At 42.6% G+C, this 25,972-nt stretch overlaps 4 protein-coding genes across 5 annotated transcripts; all 4 read right to left on the reverse strand.

The window, feature by feature from the left end:
* Positions 1-140: 140 nt before the first annotated feature.
* On the reverse strand, positions 141-569 carry LOC108036584 (protein NCBP2AS2 homolog). Its single transcript, XM_017112840.3, has 2 exons — positions 397-569; positions 141-340 (listed from the first exon to the last, which is right to left on the reverse strand). The coding sequence occupies exons 1-2, from the start codon at positions 567-569 to the stop codon at positions 256-258; spliced, it is 258 nt and encodes an 85-aa protein (XP_016968329.1). The 3' UTR covers positions 141-255.
* Positions 570-600: 31 nt separating this feature from the next.
* LOC108036583 (mediator of RNA polymerase II transcription subunit 9) lies at positions 601-1,271 on the reverse strand. The gene is made up of 3 exons (XM_017112839.3): positions 1,023-1,271; positions 823-886; positions 601-765 (listed from the first exon to the last, which is right to left on the reverse strand). Exons 1-3 carry the CDS (start codon positions 1,220-1,222, stop codon positions 601-603), a joined length of 429 nt encoding a protein of 142 aa, XP_016968328.1. The 5' UTR covers positions 1,223-1,271.
* A 157-nt stretch (positions 1,272-1,428) lies between these two features.
* LOC108036285 (uncharacterized) lies at positions 1,429-2,529 on the reverse strand. The gene is made up of 3 exons (XM_017112296.3): positions 2,169-2,529; positions 1,770-2,110; positions 1,429-1,710 (listed from the first exon to the last, which is right to left on the reverse strand). The coding sequence occupies exons 1-3, from the start codon at positions 2,434-2,436 to the stop codon at positions 1,567-1,569; spliced, it is 753 nt and encodes a 250-aa protein (XP_016967785.1). The 5' UTR covers positions 2,437-2,529; the 3' UTR covers positions 1,429-1,566.
* A 1,945-nt stretch (positions 2,530-4,474) lies between these two features.
* On the reverse strand, positions 4,475-24,755 carry LOC108036678 (cyclic nucleotide-gated cation channel subunit A). Of its 2 annotated transcripts, XM_017112960.3 has the most exons (9): positions 24,312-24,755; positions 20,032-20,221; positions 19,192-19,687; positions 11,183-11,434; positions 10,520-10,682; positions 8,707-9,246; positions 6,409-7,074; positions 5,529-5,679; positions 4,475-5,457 (listed from the first exon to the last, which is right to left on the reverse strand). In XM_017112960.3, exons 2-9 carry the CDS (start codon positions 20,130-20,132, stop codon positions 5,307-5,309), a joined length of 2,520 nt encoding a protein of 839 aa, XP_016968449.1. In that variant the 5' UTR covers positions 20,133-20,221; positions 24,312-24,755; the 3' UTR covers positions 4,475-5,306. The 2 variants fall into 2 exon arrangements, with proteins under 2 accessions (XP_016968449.1, XP_016968448.1); XM_017112959.3 differs by lacking the exons at positions 19,192-19,687; positions 20,032-20,221; positions 24,312-24,755 and adding an exon at positions 12,818-12,992.
* Positions 24,756-25,972: the final 1,217 nt, after the last annotated feature.

Genomic DNA, 25,972 nt, shown 5'->3' on the forward strand with positions numbered 1-25,972 from the left:
TTTGTTATCTAGATTTAAGATCACCCATAAGGAAAATGAATATGAACTATCTAGTTTCTCAATCCTTTCAATAAAAGCAATTTTCTGTACTACAAACTTGTGGTTTAATTTATCTTTAAAACGAGTCCAATTTAAAATAATTTTGTTTAATGTTCTGACTTCAACGTTTATTCATCTGTGTTCACTAAAGTTGACTAAAATTTATCTTGCCACGTATGTACAATCGCAGTAGTTGACCAAGTTAGAAACCGGTGCCTAATTCTTTTTCTTGTTGTTGAGCTCCTTCTTGACTCCATCCAGTTCCTGCCGCACATTGTCCTTGAACATGTTAACGAAGGACCTGCAGTTTGGGAGGTATTAGCTGAATAATCTTCTTAATGGACCTGGGACACTCACTTGAACCGCTCTGGCGTCATCTCGTGCAGTCCCTGCTCCCTGGCCAAGCTCTTGGTGCGGTACATGAGCGAAACGACCATCTGGGCAGCCCGTCTCATTGGGTAGCTATCCGCCATGCGCTGGATGAGCTGCTCGTTGTTGGCCAGGTAGCGCATCAGCAGTCGCAGCACCATCTTGCCGGGTTCTCTGGCTCCTAGATTCCACCTAGAACTCTGTGTCCTTGTACTTGCGTATCAGCTGCTGCTTGAGCTTAAGCTGATTTCGCAGGAGTTCCAATCTCTGCTGCTGCTCCTCCTTGTTGAAGTCAATCCCGGGCAGCTGGCGGATTTGCTCGCGGGCGGACTCGAAGCGCTTCTGCAGCTCAAAGATCTGTAATGAGGGTAACAGTTTAAAACCATGGAATCATGGTGGTCCAGGGGATCCCACCTTGTGATTGCAATCCTGGGACTCGCGCAGCTTCACGGCGTTCTCCAGAGGATCCTTCTCCACGCTGAAAAGCACAAAGACACCTGGTTATATAAGGTCATGTTTTGAGTGCGCACTTGCTGACGCATCCCTGCTATTTTTGATTTCTCGGGCTTATCCGGACAGGTTCATTAGCCCCGAAATCCGTATAGCCAACCCACCAGCGCACAATGTCGTAGATTATGGGCAGAATCTCGATGTCCAACTGGTCCACGGTCAACTGGCCCCCGATTCCGTTGGATGTCTGCGTCTCCTGCGATATGGTCGGCTCGAAGGGGGAGTTGGAAGTCTGCACCAAGCCGTCGGCGGTTAGGATGGGTTTTCTGTCCTCGATCTGGTTGTTTGGCGACAAATCCATCATAAAAAAGCCGAATCCAATTTCCAGCGTCACAATGAGTATGACCTTACCAGGAATGCGCAAAATACCAAATATTTGGCGACACTACTTTTTCCCGCCAATTTAATAGCTTTTTTATAGCAGTCTTCAGTTCTGGCGAGTTTTACATGTAATATAACATTATACATGACATTTTTTCCCGCCATCTTCAGATTTAAAATTCGGACCCATTGGTTTTTAAAATATTAGTATTGTTTTGTTATAAACGTTATTTCGACTGAAATTTTGTTACAGCAGAGGAAAGTAGATTATTGTTTAAACACATTCACAAACAATTTAATAACTAACAATAAGTCCTTTTAGGACTTTTAGGGGGGTCGTTGGAGGGGCGATTTGGGCGGGGGCGTGGCGGACTTGTTGCAGGACACAAACTCCTTGCTGGGCTGCACACAGCTGTTCTCGCGATCGTAGATGCCCAGGAAGGTGCGGCAGTTAGAGCAGTAGAGGTACTCCTGCAATTATAATATTATAATTATTATTACAAGTTTTCGGACCTATAAATAGATGCTACCTTGTTGTCGGAGGACATCAGGCAGGGCAGGAAGCACAGGGGCCAGCAGGAGACCACCCAGGCGGCGCAGCACCCGTTGTCCACGATCTCCGAGGCGGCCTTGATCAGCGGCCGCTTGCTGCAGGCGCAGCAGGGGCAGAATATGCGACCCTCCGCCGGAGCCCAGCGCTCGATGGAGGCCCGATAGCAGCTCCTGCGCTGGGACGTAGCCTTGTCCACGGGACGTGGACATGGACACGGGCAGCTGGGCTTCTCCGACTTCGAGGAGGCTCCGCTGCAGGGCGCCGGCTCTCCAGCGCCGGAGCCACCACTCCGGGCGGAACTCTTCTTCTTGGCCATGTCTGTCCATTATAAATATTACAAGTTCTTCAAATTAAAATACTCTTTAAATACACCTACATTTCTCCGCCTCCTCGGCCATCTGAGACTCCGAGAGACCGGTCATCTTGCTGATCTTCGAGAGACGCTCCTCGCTGATGCCGTGGTCCGCGGCCAGCTTGTGCAGGTTCTTAATCTTATCGCTGGTCACCGCGTAGATCTCCGGGTGATCCTTCTCGATGTGGCGCACCAGCTCACTGGTATCGTAGCGGGAGCAGCGGATCACCTTCATGCAGTGCAGACATCGCAGGGACTGCATGTCGCAGGGCTGTTGACTTGCCTGGGACATGGTTTTGTTGACTATTCTAATTCTAGGATTTTTAACAAAGGAAATACAATGAATCGCTTTTGACGTCGACAGAAAGTCTTTTGATCACAGCCAACTTAGGGAAATATGAGAAATATAAGCAAAACATTTTGTAGTTTTTTTTATTACAAATAGTGATTTACTATCAAAAACAGTTGTACGTGTATTTATTTTGCTTGGATTACTATTATATAGTACTTCAGTATTACAAATATATATGAGTGCTTAAACCAGCCATTAAAAATAGTACTCTACTAATGGAAATAGTTTTACATGTATTTGCAAAAGTCACTATTAAGCAGTAAAAATACTATTAAAATTTTTTCTTTTGTTGATGATGAATGGGTAAAAATATACAGCATGTAATACTATAGATTTACATTTTTAATAAGAATGGATGCACTATGGTGTTGATTAATGAGATCCTGAATAATTTTAAGTGGATAAACAAGAATAATTACAAATTTAAATCTTTGGGTTCTATATTTATTATTGTCATATAATCAGAACTTAAAAACTAAGTTACCTTATAGAAATAAATAAAAATAAGCATACCTGAAAACATGTACAATGACTTATTATAATCCACGCTTTTCACTTAATAAATTCCCCAGCATAAACCTGTGAAAGGAAACTGTTCCGTCACTCTTTGCCCATCAACCGAAAACCAACATCAGCGCCGCACACATTAGGATTTATTTTATGCAGATGTGTGAACTGAAACCCCTCGACATCAATCAGCTTAGGCTGTATGAGAACGCCTGCCTTTAATAAAGCAAAAACCGGCAGGTACCGCCAGTGTTATTGTGTCGTTCATGGGCGGCGTGGAGTGCTTTGAAGCCCCCACCCGTGGACTTATCGACTTAATCCAATCGCCTTCGAGCACCCTGTATCCATAATGCTCTTTGGCTGCGCCAACATTTTATTGTCAGTCATTTTCCAACGCCCCGCGGCCTCTTCATCGCAATCGGTTCCGTTCACGTGCCACGCCCCCTCGAAGACCCTACGCCCAAGTGGTTTTCAAGGGACCCAACTCTCCTCCAGCTTTTTTTAAGACTTTGAGTGTGTTTTTCAACATTTTGTCAAAATTGATTTTTTACTGCACTTACGGCATTATGCGACCGTTTTGGGGTTCCACATGGCTCCACACGGTTCCGCGCGGCTTATACACTGAGAGAAAAATGGGTGTTGTGGAGAATTGGTATTGGTTATTAAAACGGGCTGATTGTACCTAGTGGGTATTACATTTTTTCACAATTTATGGAGTTTTTCTTGGGTTTAAAATGGGTATTTTTTTTAAATTAAAGTTTTAATGTTTGAAAAGAAGGTTTTTATTTCATTAGAAGTTCTTACAAAATTAAGTTATACTATTTAATTTGATCTAGAATAATTTATTGAATTATATCTTTCCCCTACGATTAATTAGCATAAATTACTCTTCAAGGATCTCTACTTACACAAACTCATTAGAACAATTAAATAAAAAATAAAGACCAAGATGCATTAGTAGCTCGATAAATAGGTTATGAGTTAGAGTCTCAAAAGAAAACCCTTTAAAATAGTTTTCACTGTAAAGCATACAAAAATATATGCTTATTGTACTTACTTTTCTGTGTAGAGGCCCCTCCTTGGGCACAGAGGACTCCCCCTAACCCATTTTACCTTCATAGCTTGCCATTGGTATTGCTCATACGCCGCGTGGTACGCACAAAGAAAGTCGCACCTAAAAAGCCAACGCGTGTCGCTGTCATTTTCCCCAATGCGTCTGCATTTATTGACTTTTTTGTTGCTGCTTTCTCCTTACGCCCCCCTCTCCCACGCCTTTCTCCTCCCTTTCCCCATTATATTTATTTTTTCTGTACTTTTTTGTCTACGCCCTCGAAGATGTCATTAGAGCCAGTGAAGAGAGTCCTGGAACAGAATCCTTTGGAGCAAAATGCTGTGGGCGATTTGCATTTACGCGCCGCCTGGAAACACTTGCGCCGGATACGTATTCGCTGACATAAGTGCTGCGGATAATTTTACTCGATTCTCGTTTATTCTGTAGCTTTAGCTCTTACACACAGACAATACATCGTACACTCAATGTCTAGGACTAATATAAAAATACAATTCATTTGTTTATCATTTTGTTTCTCGACTTTGTTAATTTTGCCTTTTGGTTTGGAAGCTTTGGAAGCTTGGTTGTTAACATTTGCTTTCTTTGAATTCGATTCCCTCATTCATTCCCCCCGTTAAGTATTTCAGCAAAGTACTGCGGTTCTTGGTTCTTTTACTCTATAAGTATCTGTATCTTTATCTGTATCTTAATCTGTATCTGTTCGGTTTGATTTTTTACTTTTGGTGCGTTTAATCCGGGCTCCTTCGCTGCGTGTGTAAAATCATCCTAGCCTAGGGGAACACCTCAGTGTTCACGTGTAAAATTGGACTATGCTTAAATTATGTACACTGGATCGTAGTGGGTTAACTAGATGGGTCACCGCCGCCTCTTAACTTAGCCTTACACACGCTTACACACTTTGAGGCACATTCAGTTTTGAATCATTTTACAAATTTATAAGATTTGCAACAAACAGCTCTTCAGCACCCCTGTCCTGGCCCACCCCTTTCTCCTACGAACTAATTGTAAAAATTAAAAATTGATTTACCCACTTTTGCAGCCCAAATAAGAGTTGGCTCCGGGCCAAAGGGGTTCTGGTTGGGGTTGGGGTTGGGGTTGGGGCTATCTCCCCGCGCAGACAACTCCTGCAAGTTTAATGCATTTATCACTATTTTCCGGCCTCGGTTCCGCGGAGATATGAGGGCTTGGGGAGGGCTGGAGGCGGGGATTTTCCAGCGGGTTTTCCGGGGACTTAGAGCGTGTTCTGCTTGGCAGCATTGCCGCTTTTGGCAGTCGCGTCGGGTCGCGAACGTGGGCGCCGCTTGGGCTGCAGCGAGTAGAGGCGTCCGCTGCGAGCTCGCGTTTGCGGCTCACACTCCAGGCGCCACGTGCCAGGGCCGCCGCTGCAGGGGTTCAGGGAAGGGGGTTTAGTACTTCGTATCCCCTCCAAGGCACATCCTGCCAGAATACTCACTTCATCTCCAGCTTGGCCAGGCGCTGCTTGATCTTGGCCTGGCTGGCCGTGTACTCCGCCAGAAGACGGGCCAGCCGCATGTTGAGGTTCTCCACCGACAGCTCCAGCTTCTCAATGCCACCCTCAATGCTGTCGTGCACCCTTTGGGAATCTGAAAGTATGAGGAAAAATCATTGGTTTCTTAGTAACTGCAAATTTGTATTTTTTGTGGTCTTTGGTTTAATGTGTTTTGCAATTTATTATTTAGTTTTTTTTTCGCAGGAAATCCATTTACTCAGAAAAATTAAAGACTATTTCAAGTATTTTCTCCTGAATATTCGTCCATTTATAAACGGCTTACAAACATCTTGTAAATATCTAAAAATCAAAACTTAATATATAATTTGAGAATTTTTAAATTAAGCATATTATATTTAAACATTCTAATTTTTCTTGACATTAACGCAATTATGCTTGACCTAATTAAAATATTTTTATTAAATGAATGAGCAATGTTATCATTTTTTTTCTATCAAAAATGTTTTAAATTTATATCATTTTAAAATGTATACTAAACTTGAACTTAAAACTTTGAAAACGATATCATTATCATCATAATGTGATTGAAATGTTGTGCAACACTCGTTCTCAAGTTTCACTCAAGCTTATTAAAAAGTTTTTAAGTGAAATCAAACAAAGCAAAAGTAGTGACCAAACATAATGTATTCAAATTTATGGGGACATTTGCCATTAAACCATTAAATGCAAGAAAGCTTAATAATTAATGAAAATAAACTACGAGCAAATATGGAAAGGCATGCATGAATGGCAAACAAATTATGCCGGCCCACATGACGTATGCGTAATTTTTTAATATTACATTGCATAATTAATAACTCACCGGCGAATATCTGCTCGTCCAGCAGACCATCCTTGCGCAGCAGCTGGCAGCCCCGCTGGGTGAGCGTGGACCTGGCCTCCGGATAGTCGGACAGGGTCTCCCACAGATCCCTCTTCGCCAGGCAGAAGAGATCCGAGTAGCCCAGGGACCTCACATTGGCCGTTCGCCGGTTGCCCGTGCGATTGCCCGCGATCTCCAGCACGGACACCTCGCCGAACACGGATCCTGCTCCCAGGGTGGCCAGCACGGTGATGCCATCGTCGCCCACGACGGAGAGCTTGCCCCTCTTCACGATGTACATCTCCTTGCCCACGTCGCCCTTCCGGCAGATGTAGTCCCCGGGACTGAAGACCTGCAGCTTGAGCTTGAGGACCAGGGCCTCCAGAAGACCCGGCTCCGTGTCATGGAAGATCCGCACCTGCTTCAGCGTGTCCATGTGCACCTGGATGGCTATCTCCGCCTTCAGCTTGTCCGGCAGGGCGGCCAGCACCCGCTCCTCGTCCAGCGCACCACTCTGCGACCAGGTGTAGGCGAACCATCGTATGACCCTGGCCTCCAGCTCGTGACCTACCCGCCGGAAGGCCATGTACTGCTTGACGCCGTCCATGCGATTCTGGAACTCCACGCGGGCCACATTCATGTTGGAGATCATGGAGCCAATGTTACCTGGGGATGGGGCGAATCGGAGGAAACTTAGTTAATGAACGCGTGGCAATTCATCTTGGCCATTTCATAACCGGTTCGCCCACCCACAGCCACTCCCACTCTCACTTCCACTCCTGGGAGGCACAATGAAACCCAAGCTGGCAGTGTTCCATGGCACTCATACTTATGTTTTCCGGCGTGCGGATAACGCGGCACAAAGGCGACTAATGGCGGCACTTCCGGTGCCCAGAGTCAGACACACACGCGCACATTTCCATCCTGGTGAAATGGCGAAATGGCGGAGCTGCCTCGGGCACTCGGCAAAAAATAGATTCCGAACCTGTGGTTCCCTCGCTAACAAATTTACGTTAAAGAAAAAGTAAGCCCAACTTTTTACAGACTTCTAAAATTTGAATCGAGTCATATCTATCTTTGAAATATATCTTACGCTGTTGAAAATAAACAAAATTCGGTGTTTTAAATCGCTTTACATGATAAAAAATATTTTTAATGGACCATTATATATTAAAAAAAATCACAACTAACAAAATGTTGATTTAAGTGTTAAAGAATTTAAAAAATAAAGCCATATTTGTAGGATAAGGGTGTTGCTTTGTAAAGGTTAAATCTGGAGTGTATGTAATGGTTAAAAAGGTTATATCAGGACTATTTATAATATTAAAGTCGATATTTTCTTTTTTTTAATATTGAGGTTTAAAAAATATTAATATCTGGTTAATTTGTAATATTAGAAACGCTAAAACCTTGTAACCGTTACTGATATCTGTTATTTTTGAAATGGTTATTTTATAATAATATTATACCACAAAAAAATTAGAATATTTGTTTAACCGTAATCGATTTTAGATCAACTTTGTCCTAGCAAATATAAATACATTTCAAACTAAGGCTACCTGTAGCTAGGGTAAATGGCTTAAAGGTATTTCTTCACACAGCAAGAACGTGGCCTTGTAATAACTACATTTTGCCAAGCAAACTCCCGAGGCTTTATAAGCCCTATCTGTGGGCATTTCCTGGCACATTCCCTATAATTATTACGCCATTTCTCCGAGTGTGCCCGTCAAATTGTCCTGTCCAAACGAACTCGGCATTCATCACAGTAAGTAAATTTGTTTGCAGAACGAGGATGATGCTGAGGTCGTGGAATGATGGGATCTGGGGAGTCTAGCAGCTGCTGGGAATGCGGGAATGCGCCTGGTTGCCTGCTCCCGACCTCCCAACCCGAACACCCCTCCGAGGACGGTAATGGCAGCGATAAGGAGGACGACAAAAATGATAAAAAGGCACGTTTGCCAAAAAAAAAGCGGAGATGGGATGTCAGAGGGCGGCGGCAACAAATCAACCCGGCAAAACAAAACAAAATGGCATGGAACCGAATGGGACAGAGCTGGCGAGCCGAAGGCGTAATGAATAATGTGGGTCGGGGGCGTGGTCGGGGGTGTACGTGTGGGTCCCTGACGTGCGTGGCTGTAAATTAATACCCATTGATGTCACAGATGTCACTCTGGAACCAATTAAACGATCAGACGAAATATTTGCGTAAACAAGCGCAAACAGGGGACCCGAAAGGGATTTTCTGGGTTGTCGCCCTTTTGATATTCCCTTGGCCCGCTGACCCGCTGACCCACTCACCCACAATGGTGGCGAAGATGAGCACGCCGGCCAGGAAGTCGGCCACCACGAACAGGTACTCCACATCGTTTTCCGGCGTCGGAGTCTCGCCGATGGTGGTCAGCGTCAGCGTGGACCAGTAGAAACTATAGATGTACTGCCTCTGCAATGTGTTGTTCCGCGTGCCATTCAGATTGTAGACCCAGGAGTCGGAGCTGAAGCCAATCTCGTAGCTGATGGCGAAGTACATGCAGGCGTTCCAGTGGATCAGCACCAGGATGGCCAGCACCACCTTGCAGATGCGGAAGGCATTCGGATAGCCGGTGGCCGTCTCCGTGCGGTCGAACCACTCCCACAGCCGGTTGATGCGGAGCAGCCGGTTGAGGCGCACTATCACGGGACATGGCAGGTACAGGCTGGAGCAGGTCTCCGGCGGCCACCAGATGTAGGCCAGATCCGTGGGCAGCATCGAGAGCACGTCCAGGTACCAGCCCTTGGTGTGGAAGTAGTGCCGCCGCAGCCGGAAGGCATCCCGCACGAGGAGCCCCTGGTCCAGAAATCCTGCGGAGCATGAGAGAGGAAACAATGCGGTTTAGTTTTATGGCTCTGACTGTGGATGCGGCAGTGAGGTGACCTAGAGATTTGCTCCGGGTGGTGGCCCTGCCTTTGTCTCAGTCGTGCCTTTTGCCTGCGCCATGCGGCGACAGTTTTTTATAGTTCTTGGGATTTTTAACGATTTGAATAGCAGGAAGTACCCTAGGATGTGAGGAGGGACAGTTTTACAACAAATATGCTCCCTGTCAATTAATATTTAAAAAATATGAAGCTACTGGTTAAAAAGATATTCTGGACTAATTAAATACTTTACCTTTTTATGAGGACAGGATGTACTGATAAAATAACTATATTACACTATCTAGATTAATAAAAAATTACTTATTTTATACATTTTCGGTTGAAAAGTAGGATTGATAAACTTTCCAATATGGATAAAATAAATAATACTTTGTCTTACTATCAACAAAGATTAAATAAATTTACTGTTAAACCATATTTTTCATAAATTAAATTATATCAAGTCTTTCTTAAGAAGAAATGCACTATTAAAGGGCTTTCCTAGACTATCTAGACAAAATACAAATCTTAAAATTTGGATAGCAGTTTAAGTACGAATATTTGTCATATTATTAACCTCTCCTTTAAGATCAAATTTTAAATCACTCCCGAGACTTTTCTTTGCTAGCTAATATATATATACTTATGTTTAATGTATTCCAAAGTTTCTTGATAGATATTTAATTTTGTGAAGAGCAAAGTTTCCTTAAAGTTCAAGATTTTCTGTCAGGATAAAATGGCAACTTATCAGTATTGATTTTAGTTTAACCATCTTGATTGTCATAAACCTCAAAATTTGAAGACGACTCGGCTCCTTCTGCCGCACTATAATAAATCCCGAAATGAAAGATGGCATACTCCAGAGCAGCTAAGCGGTACCAGAGCGTTGTTGCTATTGTACAGAATGTCAAGGTTGGCTTATCCCCTGCAGTTGGCATCTCAACCACACCCACAATCCAGAGCTCGCAGGACTCGCATTCGCACATGTGCGGATACATGGATATGTGGATGTGTGGATTCGGGGCAGAAATGGGATTCGCATGCGTGCCAAATGGCTTTGTCGTCAGCCACCGCTTGCCATTGTCTGAAGGCGGCTTAGTGCGGGTCTCATTTGCATAGGTAAATCTCAAATGTGAAACCCACATCGGGGAGCGGGCAATGGGTAGGGGCCCTGGAACTGGGTCTGGGACTGAAGTATAGGAGATCTGTTATGGCTCACCCTCGTGCATGTGGACGAGCGTATCCAGCAGATAGATGAAGTCGCACAGGTAGTCCAGCGTGTACCACACGCCCGGAGCACTCTTGTTGATCTCCCAGAAGACCGCTCGACCCACCACGAAGATGATATTGTAGAGCACCGCTAACGAAACGATGGCCAGCCACTGAAAGGAAATATTACAAACATATATCATTGGCAACTACAAATGCGTATGGATAAGAATCCAATAAAAACGTTGCATACTTTTATGTTACTTTTAGGGAGTTTTCAAAACGTTCGAAATTTTCCAAGATCCTTTTAGGATTTTTATGTTAAATTACTTTTCTAATTTTTTTTTAAATTTATTTAAAGGTTGATTTTTGGAAATGAGAACTTTTTAAAAGCAACAACAAAAACTAATAGGGTCTTTAAGTTCCTTTGAAATTTTATAAAAAGTAAACCGTTTTCCAAAAATGTTTCCCTTTACTTTGATTGATACATAAGAGTTCTTTTACTCTTTGATATTTACAAAAATAAATCAATAGCTTCAGTTCCTAATTAAATGGTATAAAATTTAAAAACCTTTAAGCAGGCCACCTAAGCTAATGGCTTTTATATATCACCTCTCATTTGTATCAATCAATTATTGAGTATCAAGTTTTGTCTTTCCAGAAGTTCACTTACCCTGTAATGCGACTGCAGGGTGGGATCCACGGACAGTCGGTTGCACAGCACACTGGAGCCCCGAATCTCGCTGGAGAGCGCCGCATCCTCCATCGCCGGGCAACCCTTGCCAATCTTGTCCGTGTTCGTGGTGTTGGAGAACTTCTCGAGAAACCAGTCCGGCGGCTTGGGGCGATTCCTTTTAGTGAGACGCTGGCGCAGGGCTTGCAGGGTGCGTCTCAAAGCCGAGGGTTTGCTACGTTTACTTTGCTCCTACACAGAGAGAAATGACCCAAGAAACAAGGTAAGTTTAGGTTTTATTTATTGAAAGGGAAAGTGTTCTTGGGCATTTTCAAGATACGTAATATTAGTTCTACTTTGGGTATGGGTTCTATTTCATTTTTGGAAAGTGGTTCCCAAGACTTACATTTATATATTTGTTGTATAGATATTTATTTACAGTCTTTCGTGTAATCGAAAAGCGTTTAGGAGTGGGAGGTTCTGACATAAGTTCGTGGAAAAGTTTCGCCGAATGCTCACTAATTGAAGCGTTTTAGTGCTCGGGCTATGGGTATCTCTTTTTTCTGGTTCTTCCCCTTCTAACCACATTAAAAGTTGGTCAGCATCCAAGTTTGGTGCTTAAATTTTGTTATGTCTGCCAAAGGAATGACGCGTCCAACTGGCAGACAGCTTTGGGGGTTGCCTTTTTAAAGCCAGCTGAAAACTCTATAAAGTACAGATTTCATGCTTCTTGGAAGGGATTTAAAGAAATTAGGAGCAATTAGAAGTGCTTATCATTGGGAGAAGTTAATAGGGTAGATTTTATCCGAATAAAATGTCTAAAAGAGCATTTTATGGGTAGTCTTTTAAGATTCTTGAGTGATTCGGGATGCTTAAAAATTGTAATTGCAATAGTTACGTGCCTTATAAAAATAAATTTACAAACTACAAATATACTACACTAGTTTATGGGTACTCCTTGATTGCTTATTAATTTTCAATTATTTGCTTCTCAAAAATATTTTATTTAGCTTTATTTCTTCTTCTTTACAAAACTCTAAGTTTAAAGTTTCAAATTAAACCTATGGTGGGGAAACCATAAACTACATAATATAATTAAACATAATATTTAATATCATATATTATAATTTTTAAATAACTCTCGCTTGTCAAACACCCACTTGAAGTTCAAACATCTTAAAATAAGTTAAGAAAAACTTATATAGATAAATAGATTTAAAAATGATTCATAAAATATTTTTAAAAAACTGGGAAACTAAGAACCCTTTATATAAGGACGGTGACTATGTACCAACTATATCCCCTTTGTCAGACCCCTCCAAGAGCCCGCCTCCCACGCGTTTAGTGCGCATTAAAGGCGTGTGCTTGACAGTCTAATAAACGCTTATCAGTTGCCGGCAGCGGTTAATCCATTAAGCCATCTTTAGTTCGAGAAAAAATGGGAAAAAGGGAAAGCCCCGCGCGCGGGAAATATGACGCATACGCCTCGTTGGGCGGGCAATGGCAAATGGCAAGTGACAATGCAATGCCACGCCCCCCGCTGCGGGTGGGTGCGTGAGTGTGTGTGAGCAGCCCCGAAGGTCGCATATGCTGTGCATGTGTGTGGGTGTGGTGCGGGTGGGTAGGGGGATTTACCGCATCTGCTTGCTGTCCCGTTATGGCGGATATATCCAGCGACTGCACCATGGTTTTGACTTTGAAATGTCGCATACAAATCGAGTGTCTCCTCTCCCTCTCTCACTCGCTCTGTCTCTCTCTTGTCTCCTTCGACTGGCTGTCTTGCCTTTCACTCTTGCACCTTAGAACTTCCGATTTCGGCCTGCGGCAATAACAATAACGGCGGCAATAACGGTTAGTTTTGGTCAGCAGCTGCGCGCATGCGCTCGTTGCGTCGAGCGGTCTTTTCAAACTGTTCGAAACCGTTCGCACTGATAACTGCCGCCAAAGCACTTGACTCGGCTCGACTTGGCCAAGGCGAGGCAGCGACGCCGGCGGCGCAGTTGCCACTGACCAAAACCACGACATCCATACACAATAAACCACAGTGGAGCCTCCGTAGCACGAATTTGTGTTCTATCATTTCTAAGATATCTGCCAATATGGTCTAAAGTAACCTTATAAAAAGCTTTGTATCTTTCTCTACAGCAGAGATAAAAGATTTCAAAAATGGTTAAATGTTTCTTTAAAGACAATCTTATAAAGACACTATCTAGTATATTTATAAAAAAGGTAATATTTTAAAATAAAAGTTTGGCTCTTTCTAAAAAAACAACATTTATTATTAAAAAAAGTTTATGGATTTCGATAAAGATTTTACTTCAAAACAACAATATCACAAACACATTTTCTATAAAATATTAAAATAATACTATTAAAATCTTTGCCTCTCTGTGATCTCTCTTATAAAAGAAGGCATGATCAAAATATCTTCTATATATTATATAAAATTAGGTCTTTGAAGAACTAAAATTTTGAATCTGAATTTGTATTACAATCGACAAATTAAAGTTGGTGTTGCAGAGGTTCGACTGTACCGACGCACAACAGTAGAAAACCGAGTGTCTTGTTTGCTAGCTGCTGTTGTCAATTCGGAATGCTGTTTTGCAATTTTCTTAATTTGCATCGCCCTCATCGCGCTGCCGCGTTTTAATTAATTAACTTGCACCACCGACGCCTCGGCTGGAGTTGAAGTCTCCAGTGACTTCTCTCCAGGTCCTTCAGCGTCCAGAGGGTATCTGGATAGTTGGTTTTCCGTAAATCGACAAGATTGATGATACCGGCCGGCGTTTGTCGTTTTAGCCTAAATGCTTTTTAATTGGCCGGCCAACTCGGTTCCAATTAGACTGAAAGCGGGCAGCCAGGGGTTAACGCCGAGTAGCTGGTGACTAAATTAATTGCAATTCATTTGACGGATAGCCGGTGCGAAAGATCAGTTTTCCCGTTCCCGTTGGCCAACAATTTTGATTTCTAATGAGCTCATCGCTACCCAGAAATTCGCGCAATGCAAGGTTATGCACAAAATCCGAGCGGCTTTTCGGTTTATTTATTTTACCATTGGCCTTACTTGAAGCTGGCATCGAAATCGAACCAGCATTGGGATTATCATTATCACCGGACCACCGCCCTGATTGGCATTCATATCGCACAGGCCGCGTGGAACTCACAATAAATTTCCATAATTGCGAGTCCGTTAGGCCGAAACCGCCCCATCCCATTCCCAATGCCCCTTTTACACCTGCCAGGTGACTTTATGCTAAGCAAATCAAGCGGTTCATATCGCCGTTTATGGCATGCGTGGGCCATAAAAACATGACTAAGCCAAGGCATTACAGCTTTGAATTCGAGTTCGAGTAGCTGACCCGTAATTGAGGAAATCAAACTGAAGCAGTTGTAAACTGAAGTTTAATGAGGGGCTGGAAGCTATTCGGAACAGTTTGGGATGTATTTTTGATGGTCATTCAATAGGTGTTTATTGCAGCTTAGTTATTTATGAATTCTATTAAAAACATTAAGAAATGTTAAAGAAGAAGATTATATTGTTAAGAACCAATAGAAAGTTATAATACCTCCTCTTTCTTTGCTTTACAATGATATTGTCTTATGATGCCCAATAAATGATTAGTTGTATAATCCATAGAACTTGGTATACGTTTTCAAGGAACTTTAGAAGTTGTGATATCTTTTTTTAATTAATGAAATCAATGAATCTCGATATTTTTCACAACGACTTATAATATGTGCCATTGGTATGGTACCTAGGAAATAGTATACCTCCCGAAAAGAACACATTGTTAAGAACCCATACTGTAATACTTCCTCTTGCTTTTCATTAATAAACTCAATTAATTCTTAAGGGCTGGTGCGTTTTGACATCTAATTTATTTTGGCTTCTTTATGCCAAAAAGAAATCATCTCTCTCTTCTGCTCAAAAGTCCTTTCATTACCATGATCTCTAATGAACTAAGGTAAAGAGTCATAGGACAATTTCCTGTGAAATTCCATACATGATGGGATGAGTAACAGCAATTTGATATCTAATCACTTGATGCTTTCGGGGCTAGCCCCCTTGTTTTTCGAAACTCGAGCACCTTATCACTTTTCCCTCTATTGATACATTTATATTGATTGTGATTTCGACGGGAACGTGGGAAATTATGCAAATTGCGGCGCAGATTGGATGACGATGACCTTAAGCTGGATGTTTATCGCAGGGCGTTTAATAAACTGACTACAAGTATATCCCCTCCCCCCCTTTCACTCCCTCTGCAATATAATCCAATGTCCTGATTGTTGTGTTTTTTCCTTAAAAGTTCGGAGGGAGTCCTGGAGAGAGACCCTCGTCAACATGGAAATCCAGTTGCCACCGTTTTTTTTTCTGTGTTATTGCCGCTTCAGTTTTAAGCCTTGTTTTCGATTGTTTACCGAACGCATTAGTTGACGAGTTCAGCATTGTTTCTGTTTAGTATTCCCCGTTTTTTGTTTTCAGTAATTTTATTTATTGCGAATGAACTCGGCCTGCGAGCTAAGCTGCCGCCTGCTAACGCGTTTTTTTCGTAACTGCCGATGGCGCAAAAAATTTGACTAAGCGGAATGTCCGCAGACAGACCGCACTTTCGCTGTTTGCTCTCGCTCCTTTCTCCGCCGCCCCTTCCTCCCACTCCCCTGACTTTCTCCCTTACTGGTCCGTCCTCCTGCCACCTTCTCCGATTGCCATCATCATTGTGTTGAGTGTCCTGCCGCCTTCTCAAATTGCACGGCAACAACTACATTGTGGCAAAGACAATCGAGAAAACATCGGCACTGAGAGAAAAGGTTGTCTAAGAATGGCTTATGGATTTGTTGTGAGAATTAACAGATCAGACTATTACAAAAGTAATATGACCTCTTCTATGCAGTTTTCTGTTTTACCTTTTAAAGATATGTATTTTAATCATTTGAATGACTATCTAATATTTCCATGTTCATTTATTTGTTTAAAGTGTTTACCAACATTTGATATGGATAAAAAAAGTAATCATTCGGAGACCATATAAAAAGTCCATTTTATGAGTTATTTCAAGAAGCAGTCCCTATAAATGGTATTCAATGTATGATTGCATTTTTAGGAATAAAGATCACACCCAAAATAGGAATATTAAGAAACTTTCATACATTGATTTAAACACGGTGACTTTCCTGATAATCACTTACTTTTCTCCACCACCTTTTTCGCGCAGTGTACGCACGCAGGTATGGCCGAGCAAATAGAGTTCATTAATCGGTTTAATGGCACGACTGGATGACTGAATGACTGTGCGGACCAGCTGACAAGGATACACGGCGCTGTTGTCGGGGCTGTTCAACTCGAGGACTAGTGACTATTTCGGCCCGATTGGCACGAGACTTGTCATATTTTCAATGCCAATTCTATAAAGTTTCGCCTCCTTGGCCAATCCGGGCCGCCTCCCCATCTCGTGGCGCCCAATTTTGAGTAATGGACGTTTATATAACCACAAAGCCAGCAGTTTGGGGTTTCCTTAGCCTCTCCCCCTCAGCTGTTTGTGCTGCTGCTGCTGCTGGACAAACACTCGGAACACACCTCAAAAGCATTAACAACAACCAAACAACCGACCAAGCCAATATTTGGACGACAGCGGGCGAAGCAACCACAACTATGTCGAATGTATATGCGGGCATGAAATGAAAGTGGAAAAGTCCGGGAAGCGAGGACCCAGCGGTGGGGGCTTTGAGGGCTTTTCATTTTCATTTGTATTTATTTCATTGCGTTTTTCTCTCGGCTCTGGTATTGGTATTGGCATTGGCAGTGCTGTTGCTGCTGCCATTTATGAAATGACATTGAAACTGTTTTGTGTTGCTGGTTTTTTGCCCTCCGTTTCATTCACTTTGAGCGGAGGCGAAAGCAACTCGAGTCTCTTATCTATCAAATTGGTTGTCGCCCTCGGCTCTGGCTTCCCCTCGATGACCCCCGGTGTCCCGGAGTCCTGATATCCTGGCCATATCCTCCAGCTGGCCAACTGTCGATGGAGCGCCGGACACCCAACCCCCGACCGAAATACGCACTCACTTATTTATAGCCCTGCGGGTCGGTGGAAGTCTGGCTTGCCCCCCTCTTTTTTCGTTGTTATAAGGAAACCTAAGTAATGCAATTATCCCGGACAGGACATGCGAGATCTCCAGCTTGCTGGTGGGCAGACGAGGATTGCAGAGGAAGCGAAAGTGCAGCGAAGTTAAGTGGGCTGATTCGAAAGGCGAGATGCGGCCAGTTGGAGATAAAAGATACGGAAGTCAAGGGACACCAGCGGAAGAGTGGGGTTTCCCCAAAAAAGCTTTGCATTTCAAATTAGAACATGGAAATGACCATTAGGAATTTGCATAAAACTGCTAGCATCTCGCTTTTTGAATTAAAAAGTTAAGTTTAAGTTTATGGTTAGTTGTGACATCCTGTTATCTGTTGACCTGACTTGAAATTTCTTGATTGTTAGGGATTAAAATCCTAAAAAATATATTCAAGATGTCCTTGGATAAATTGAGAGTTTTTAAATAAATACGCAAAAATATGTTTTTCTTTTTTAGTGTGTACAGTTTTATAACTAAACTAATATGTCAAGAAAAAAGTAATAAAAAAGGTCATTTAAAAGAAATAATAGTTTAAAGAACATTTTACTGAGAGCAATTTAATTGATAAGAAGTAATTAATGGTATTTTAATGAAATGATAATGCATGCAAATATTTAAAAATAAGCTCGCAACCCCTTAATGGGGAATATAAAATGTTTCTAAAATGGGCTAAAAAAAAGGATACAAAGGGTTGTTCAAATTAAAAAAGAAACGCTTATCATTTCATTGAAGGTTCATGTCTCCCGCAGTGAATCTGAACCATTAAACTCTTATCACCTTCAACTCTGTTGGCACATTTTCTTTGTCAAAGTGTTCGGAATCGTTTTTGGCAGTAGACCACCCCTAAACAAAGCACCACATGGCCCTTTTTGTCTTTCTTTTTTCAGTTTTTTCGATTGACACGTGCTAATAAAAATTTCTGCGGGTAGCCAAAAATGGCATTCAACTGGGTGGCCCAGGGGCTTATGGAGGGGGCTTTCGCAGCGACAGCTTGGGGCGATGCCTCGGCTACGTGACAATAGAGGAAGTAATTAAAACGCGATTTACGGCAAGGTCAAGTTTATGAAGGTCCGCGCAGTTCATTTGCATTAGTCTGGAGCTCGGAGCTCGGAGCTGGAATGGCCAGTCTGCGGGGAGTTATGCAGACAATGTGGAGAGTCGCTTTCCAGGGCCCGCAGCTCGGAGAACTCGGAAAACTGGGCCAATTTCGCCTCCCGGGAGCGAGGCGTCAATCAATTAGAGCAATTACTTAATTTCATTTCCACATAATTGAATTGTGGCCAGGGACAGCATGGTATTACAACTGGCTTGGCACTGGAGCATCGGTTATTGAACGCGGATTATTGGCCATCGTTTATCAGCGAGCGTTTATCTGCAAGTGCTATCAAATTACGCATACGCCGCATTGGCCATGAATGCAAATCGATTTGTATTTATCGAGATATGAATGGTAAACAAACTTGAGATATGAATATTCAATACTATTTAATACAAGAGTAAATAACTACCACTTAACTACAAAAAAAATATAGATATTGTTCTTATGATCTGATTATATATATTTCACATTATTAACTTACAAATGAGGTAAAAAAGGTAACCTGTTATATTAAATATTCTATAGAAAAAATATATACATTTTTTATTCATAAACACAAATTTCAAATATAGGTATCAAAAAAATATCCTGATAAGAACAATATTTTTTATATTTTTTTTGTAAAGGCTTCATAGAAAGTTTTAGTTTTGCAAGCTATAGTATGTTCTTTAAAAAGAAAGAAAATATTACTATATTACTATATGTAAGGTATATAAAGGCTTAAGGCTTCTTTTCTGTGAAAAACTAATGGGTATCTGGTAATGTGGAATATAGCTACTTGTTAGCCACTCACCTGTATCAGCTTCCTGCCATTTTCCACATAGCTGGAGTCGCTGGCACTTGTCTGGTGGTGCTGCTTCTGCTGCTGGTCAGCCCGCGCAATCGCCTCCTCCGGATTATCCTCGCCCACGACAGCTCCGAAGCCGTCCTCATCCTCGTCATCCTCATCGTCGTCCTCGTCATCCTCGTCCTCATCACCGTACTCGTCCCCTTCTCCCGGCTGGCGATGATTCCCCTGGCGATATTTGCGCTGCCAACTACGACGAGGATAATGGAGGTGGTGCACCTCGCCGTCCACTGCCATTGGAATCGAGGTGGCCGCCTGCTCCACCGTTATCGTCGCCGTGGGCGCGAAGGGGGCGAAGAGGCCGCCACTAATCTCCTCCAGCGGCGCAGGTGCCACGCCCACCGCCGCCTGATGGGATCCGCAGGGCAGCTGCAGTTGGGCGGGCGCCGAGGAGGCGGGGCCCACGAATCGGGTGGTGCGGTACATGGGACGGGTGGAGAGGCTGGTGTTTATTTAGGTGGTGAATAGAGATAGGAAAATATTCGGCTAAGTGCATTTCATTCGTGCCTTTAAGTGGGTTTATGTCAGTTTAAAAGGGCAAAGGAGCAAGGAAAAGTAGCGAGGCACTAAAAACATTAATTTAAAGTACCTGAAACTATCTTGAGTATTTAAGTACAGAATAATCTTGGGTTGATAGTCCATTTTTTAGTAATCTTTTGTTGAAAAAAATATTTTATATATTTATAAGAATGTATACCTATATAGATACTATTTTAAAATTAAAAAAGATCTAAGTTAGATCTGCCCTAATAAATTTTATTGCTTGTGTAAAAATATGTTACTTACTTGTACCCGTACTTTGGGGACTCGGTTTCGGGTCGTCGCCGGGTGGACATCATCGTGTTGACCCGATCTCCGCGGGCGGCAGCCATCATGTAGGTCCACATAGCTGGGCGATGGCTGGACGTTGGATGGAATGCAGCTACGCAAGGCACGAGCCCGTCACCATGATGAGCAGCGGGCAGGGAGTCGGAGTCTGGAAAAAAGACGAAGGACCAGGGACTAAAACTTTGGCATTCATGTGCGGGCCCAGAACTCAAGTTGTTTGTGGCCCCAGGCCTAAACGCCCACATGGCGACAATTGTGGTCCTGGCCACGCCCCCCGGCAAACGCCCACGCCCCCGGGCTGCACCTCCGGGAATCCGGAGCAGTCATAAATGCTCCACTCTGCTCGGTCGTAAAACACTTGGAGCGACGTAAACATAAATGCCGGAGGGGAGAAGGAAGTGGGGGTCAGGGGTTGTGCCTCTGGGATGTCTGCCGTGCTGCAGTAATTAAGCAATTAAATGCAAAATTGTTGGCTTACGAAACAGTCTGTGGTTGGCAATTTTTAAGTTGCCCCTCGAGGTAGGCAACAGAAAATTTCCCAGGGAGCACCTACTGCTTGTAGCTCATGTGGAAAAGTTGGAAAAGTGCGGAAGTGTGGGGAAAGAGGAGGCGGCGATATGGGAGGATGCCGGGTAAACTCTTTGGACAATAAAACTTTCTCGGCAGGTAATCAGAAAAGCATTTAATGCTCTTGGTAAATGATTAAGCAACTACCTGGGTCTTCAATTTTATGTGTTCAAGGCAATTCTTGTGTCAAGCATATGGAAATTCCGGGAAAACCGTAGCCCTTTTGCTGCACTTTTCAATGAGTTTACCCCGAAAGGACCTTCAACTTAAATGAATTTTAGTTTGTGTTGCGTAGGGTTCATGTTTCCAGTAAAATTTAATTGTGTCACTGCTTTAAAAGTTAATAAAAGTTCGTAGAAAATATTATACGCAGCTGTTTGTGAAATAAAACATTCATGGCCTAGAAAAATGTGGGCAAAATCCTTCGGAATGGTAAACCAAAAATGAAATTAGACATTAAACCGATTATAAACAGCTCAAAGCAAACGATTAAATATATTTTCCTGATAATTCCGAGATGTAAGAAAAGTTCCTAAGTTAATAGTTGCTGAAAATGCCAGCGAAAGCAGACACTTTACTTGTGGAATTTCTCAACTTAACTCGGCTGGCAAAAACTTAGAGAAAATTCCCAGAATTTCAAGAGCAAAATCCTTTGTGCAGAACTTTTTGCACTCGATCTGGTGTTAATTGAGGAGTTCTGGGGATTCTGGAGACAGCTGCAGCTGTCCAACTAGGGAAAGTTCCCACTGGGCAAACCTCCTTCCTTGGCAAATAAGTAATTCCGTTTAGACGCGAGCTAATGATGCGCAAATGATAAATACAAGCTGCCAGATGAGCGAAAATTTCAACAGTTCTGGATGAAATGCAGCTGTGACTCACGAAAAAAATCGAACCGGGGGGTTTGGGGCCCTGAAAATGGAAATGGAACTGCGAATGGGCATGGGAATGCAAATGCAATGGCAGATAGTCAAAACGAGCGCAAAAACGAAGCATTTTTTATGCAATTTCCAGTCGAGTGGATGCCACAAAGAAGGTATCTCTACATGGGAAAACGCGTACACAATCCCCAGCAGGGCAAAAACACAAGCTGCAGCTGATCCTTTGTCCTCTCCCTTTGTCTGGCATTAAGCAGCGTTTACTGTCGCGTGATTTTATGCCATAGATTATCTGTGGGTTGCACGCTCCTCCAGCCAAGCATTCAATTTGAAGTGCAATTTTGGTTTTTGGCCAGGCGAAGTCCCGGCATCCTTCGATGAGTCAGTGGCGGAGGTGGCAGGGGGCTCTTTCGGTTCTTTGACCGCCCGCTCGGTCCATTGTCTTGGCTTTGACTCTACGCGCGGGATTCAAATAGCACAAGTACGAGTCCTGGCTGGGATGGCCACCTCCCCCCCTGGCAACATCGATTTTTCGCTATAAAAAGTAAATCCATTTATCAACTTCAGCTGCAAACATTTTTCGTGCAGATAAGCATTGACTTTGATAAAATGTGGCTCTTCTGGCAAGCCACTTTGGTTGTTTCATGTTTGCATCTCCCTCGGCCCTTTTGGCAAAGCAATCCCACAGATACGGGGCAGGGGATATCCAATCCTGCAGCGGGATATCTAGGCAATTAACCCGTGGACCTCAAAGGCAGCCGCAACCGCATGGGCAGCAACTTCAAAATTAGGCAAACTTTTCGTTGTGCCCGTGGCATAATTTCCCGATCTCATGCCCCTCGGAATGGATTGCTAACGAGCCATAAACGCAGCCCCCTGCGCGGTGTGCACATGGAAAAAGCATATCTTGGCCGTTTTATATTTGTTAGGCCATAACAATGTATTCATTACCCACTTTGGCAACAGCATTAATTGTAATCAAATACATTGAGTAGGAATTTTATTGCCAGAAAAAGGAAGGTGAAGGGAAGAAGTTTTCCAAGTCGAAAGAGAAATTTCTGTGCAGAGCTAATCATAATTAAATGCAGAGTATATATTTTAAAATTATAAGTATAATATTATTAGTTTAGTATATTTGGTCGCATATTATTAGTTTTAAAATCGACTAAGAAATTACTTTTTTTTATCAGTTTTTAAGGTTTCTATTTTTATGTATTTTCTATACGGAATTGGTAAAGATATTTACTTATTTACTTCAATAGTTAAATGATTTTAATAAGAATGTTTAGTATGGCATATTACAAAATTTTAGATTGATATGAGTAATTATTATGGAAATAAAATTTTTTTTTACATAAATCGTATATTTTTAAAAAAAATATATATATAAAAATAACACATTAGAAATATATGAACAAATATCTATTATAATTATAATAATTATTTAATAAATATCCTATTGGTCCCTATAACTTATATTGATTAAAAGAAAAATATACCTTCAAATTTATTAAATTTAATGATCAATAATCATCTATTTATCTTTAACAAAGAACGCCCTATAACATATTAATCTAAATCCATTATTAACCGCTTCCTAACCCCAATTTGAATTAATTTCTCCCTATGCACCGATGTGTCTTATTTGTAATGATTTAGTGGCCCAGTGGGGGTGCGAGTAAAGCGATGCTGGGGCAACGTGTGAAGTTTATGCCCCATGGAATCGCTTACACTCGCCGCCCTCTTGGTGGGGATTATGATTGTCCAAGTGGCCGGAGACGAGGGTACAAAGACCGAGGACCGAGAGTCCTAAATAAGTAAACACATGTCCATATTGAAAACAAATTTCGCAGCGGCCCCTGTCCATTTCCGTCTGTCAGCTGGGGGGATCAATTAGAACTTCCCACAGAGCAGAGGGCACAGAAAAAAGAAGAAATGTTTATTCAATATAGAGCGCCTCCCACTCTCCCAAGCACTTAGTGTTTAGTTCAGCAGTTCAGCATTCCACCCCCTGGTTGCCATTATTCGCCAGCTAGCTCTGTTTAATCCTCTCAGACGCATCACGTATACGCCATGTGGCCGCGGCCAGGGGAATTTCAAGTTCAATCGAAAAAAGGCGGGGGGAAAGTTGAAAGAAATGTTCTAAAACAGGATGTACACGCGCTCACGGATACACTTAATGTACGGGATGCACAAAATATGCTAATGTCAATTATTTTGTGCGTAATTTGCTTTTCATGCTTCGACGGGAAATGTGTAACTGGCGCCTCATTATGAATATTCATTTCCCGCACACAAGTGCCGTCTGCTCATCCTGCCGAGGACTCGCATCCACATTTTTATCATCCTCATCCTCATCCACATCCACATCCCTTTGTTCGCTAATCATTCCGCAGCCATCGACTTATCTAATCTGTTTTGGTGGTTTTGCTGGCTGCTGATAAGTGCCCGGGGGGTTAACAGGGGGCCACAGGGGGTTAAGGGGTATGCCATAAAAGCTGAGGTGACTTCAATTAACATTGGTGCACGTAAAGGCAATAACGCAAATGGATTCGGGCTTTGTTTAATAAAATGTGATATTTATGGAGTTTACTGTTCCTCGGGAGGCACCCCCAAGCCCCCACACCGCCCGGCGGATGCCAATTAATATGGCCCCAAGTTCGTTATTAATTCCCCGAACTCTGTATGTGTAGTTAACAATTAGGCAGGGCGATATCAGTATCGAAATGGGCCTGCAAATCACGCATACGCCGTGTGGTCTGCTGTGATTATGGGATGTTGCTGGCCTGGCTGTACCTTTGGGATTCCTGTTCCGGACCCGTGGCGGGATCCCCTAGTAATCCGGGAGCCTGTCAGCGCTGGAGGTGATGCGTAATCCTATTAGCAAACGCTTGGCGTCGTCTCGAGTCTCCTTACTTTCTGCACACTTGTGCCGCTGCCACTGGATTATTTAGGAATGCGTGCAGTAATTTCAACATGAAATTTGAATATTTTGTTACGCCTCGCGAATTCACAGAACAGAACTGAACACATAGACACACGGGTAAGGACTCGAAATGACAGGCATTTACATCTGCGATATCCTTTTTATTATTATTATTGCGTTGATATTTTTGTGCACTTTTTTATTGAATTAAAATTCAAATCAAATGTGAATGGACCGCTCTGGGGATCTCGAAACGATGTTTCTGGGTTCCTTTTTCGGGATTTCGACGGGTGGGTCCGCGGCGTGTACGTTCGCTTGCCCGGTTGGCGGCGCAATGAGAGCTCCGGAAACTGAAAACAGAAGCAGAAGCTGAAACTGAAGCCGAAATCCCCGACCGCTTTTCATTCATGAGTTCGGTTCGGGTGAGCTTTTCCCGCAAAAAGCTCTGTGCTCCGTGCCCGATGGAAGCTGGCCAACCTGTTGAACGTGCCTCCTAGAAGGTGTCCCGAGGTCCCGGCATCCCAGCATCCCAGCATACCAACATCCCGGCCAGAGTTACCAAAGTCGGCTGTTGCCAGGCCCGTGGGGAGAACATAAATTAATTAAATCAATGCTCGTTTCGGTTGATCATCTGACACATTGACAAATCGAGAGTTCCAAGGGAGAGGGTCCTTCTGGGGTCAGGGTCAGGCCATGGGTTCCCGAACTGCCATTTGGGTTTCTGCTGGCCCCGGGGCCAACTTGGTTCATTTGCTGAAGTTGATTAATGCGCGCAGCACTCGCTTTTTGTCCTGGCTTGATTTAAACTTGTCTGCCACATATGTTGTCCTTCTGCCCGAGGATGAGTAGTTGGAGAGGGGGCAGGAGGAGCAGGAGGATCTCGGACCAGGCAACTTTCTTTGTTGACAAAAAGGTGCACTGACATCGGACCAAATCGAACACAACTAATTCGGCACGATTATTCACATGCCACAGAAATTAGATTAAACTTGGCCAGAACATTATATGGTCGAGCTGCCCCATTGGTTTGCTCCCTCTTATTTGGTTCAAATGGGCACAAAGTTTTCCTCGAACATCTGCGCTTGTCTACGTTTATTGCTTTTCGTTTTCATACACTGCAAAAATGATTTGGGCTTGGATGTAGAAAATCATTATTTCAAATTTGAAGAAAATCCTTGTACAAGGTTGAATTAATTACTTATAAAACATTTTTTATCCCACTTAAAAAAAGAATTTATTTTTAAACCAATTGCTTTCAGAAATATTTTATTTGTATTTATTAATAATAATAACAACTTAATAATAATAACTTTAAAAACTTTATGAATAAATTAATCAAAACTATATTATTTGGCTTATGAAAGTTTATGCCTTAAAAGTATTAGGTATAATATTAAGTAATTTATCACTTTTAGATCCATCTATAAAGAAAGAGGTTTTCCCCATGTTTAATACAATTATTTTGATCTTATCGTAAGATCTAAGGAAACAAGATTTGTATTTAAGGTATATTTGATAATAATATATATTT

This window comes from Drosophila biarmipes, chromosome 2R (assembly GCF_025231255.1).
Source record: "Drosophila biarmipes strain raj3 chromosome 2R, RU_DBia_V1.1, whole genome shotgun sequence".
Lineage (NCBI taxonomy): Eukaryota > Metazoa > Arthropoda > Insecta > Diptera > Drosophilidae > Drosophila > Drosophila biarmipes.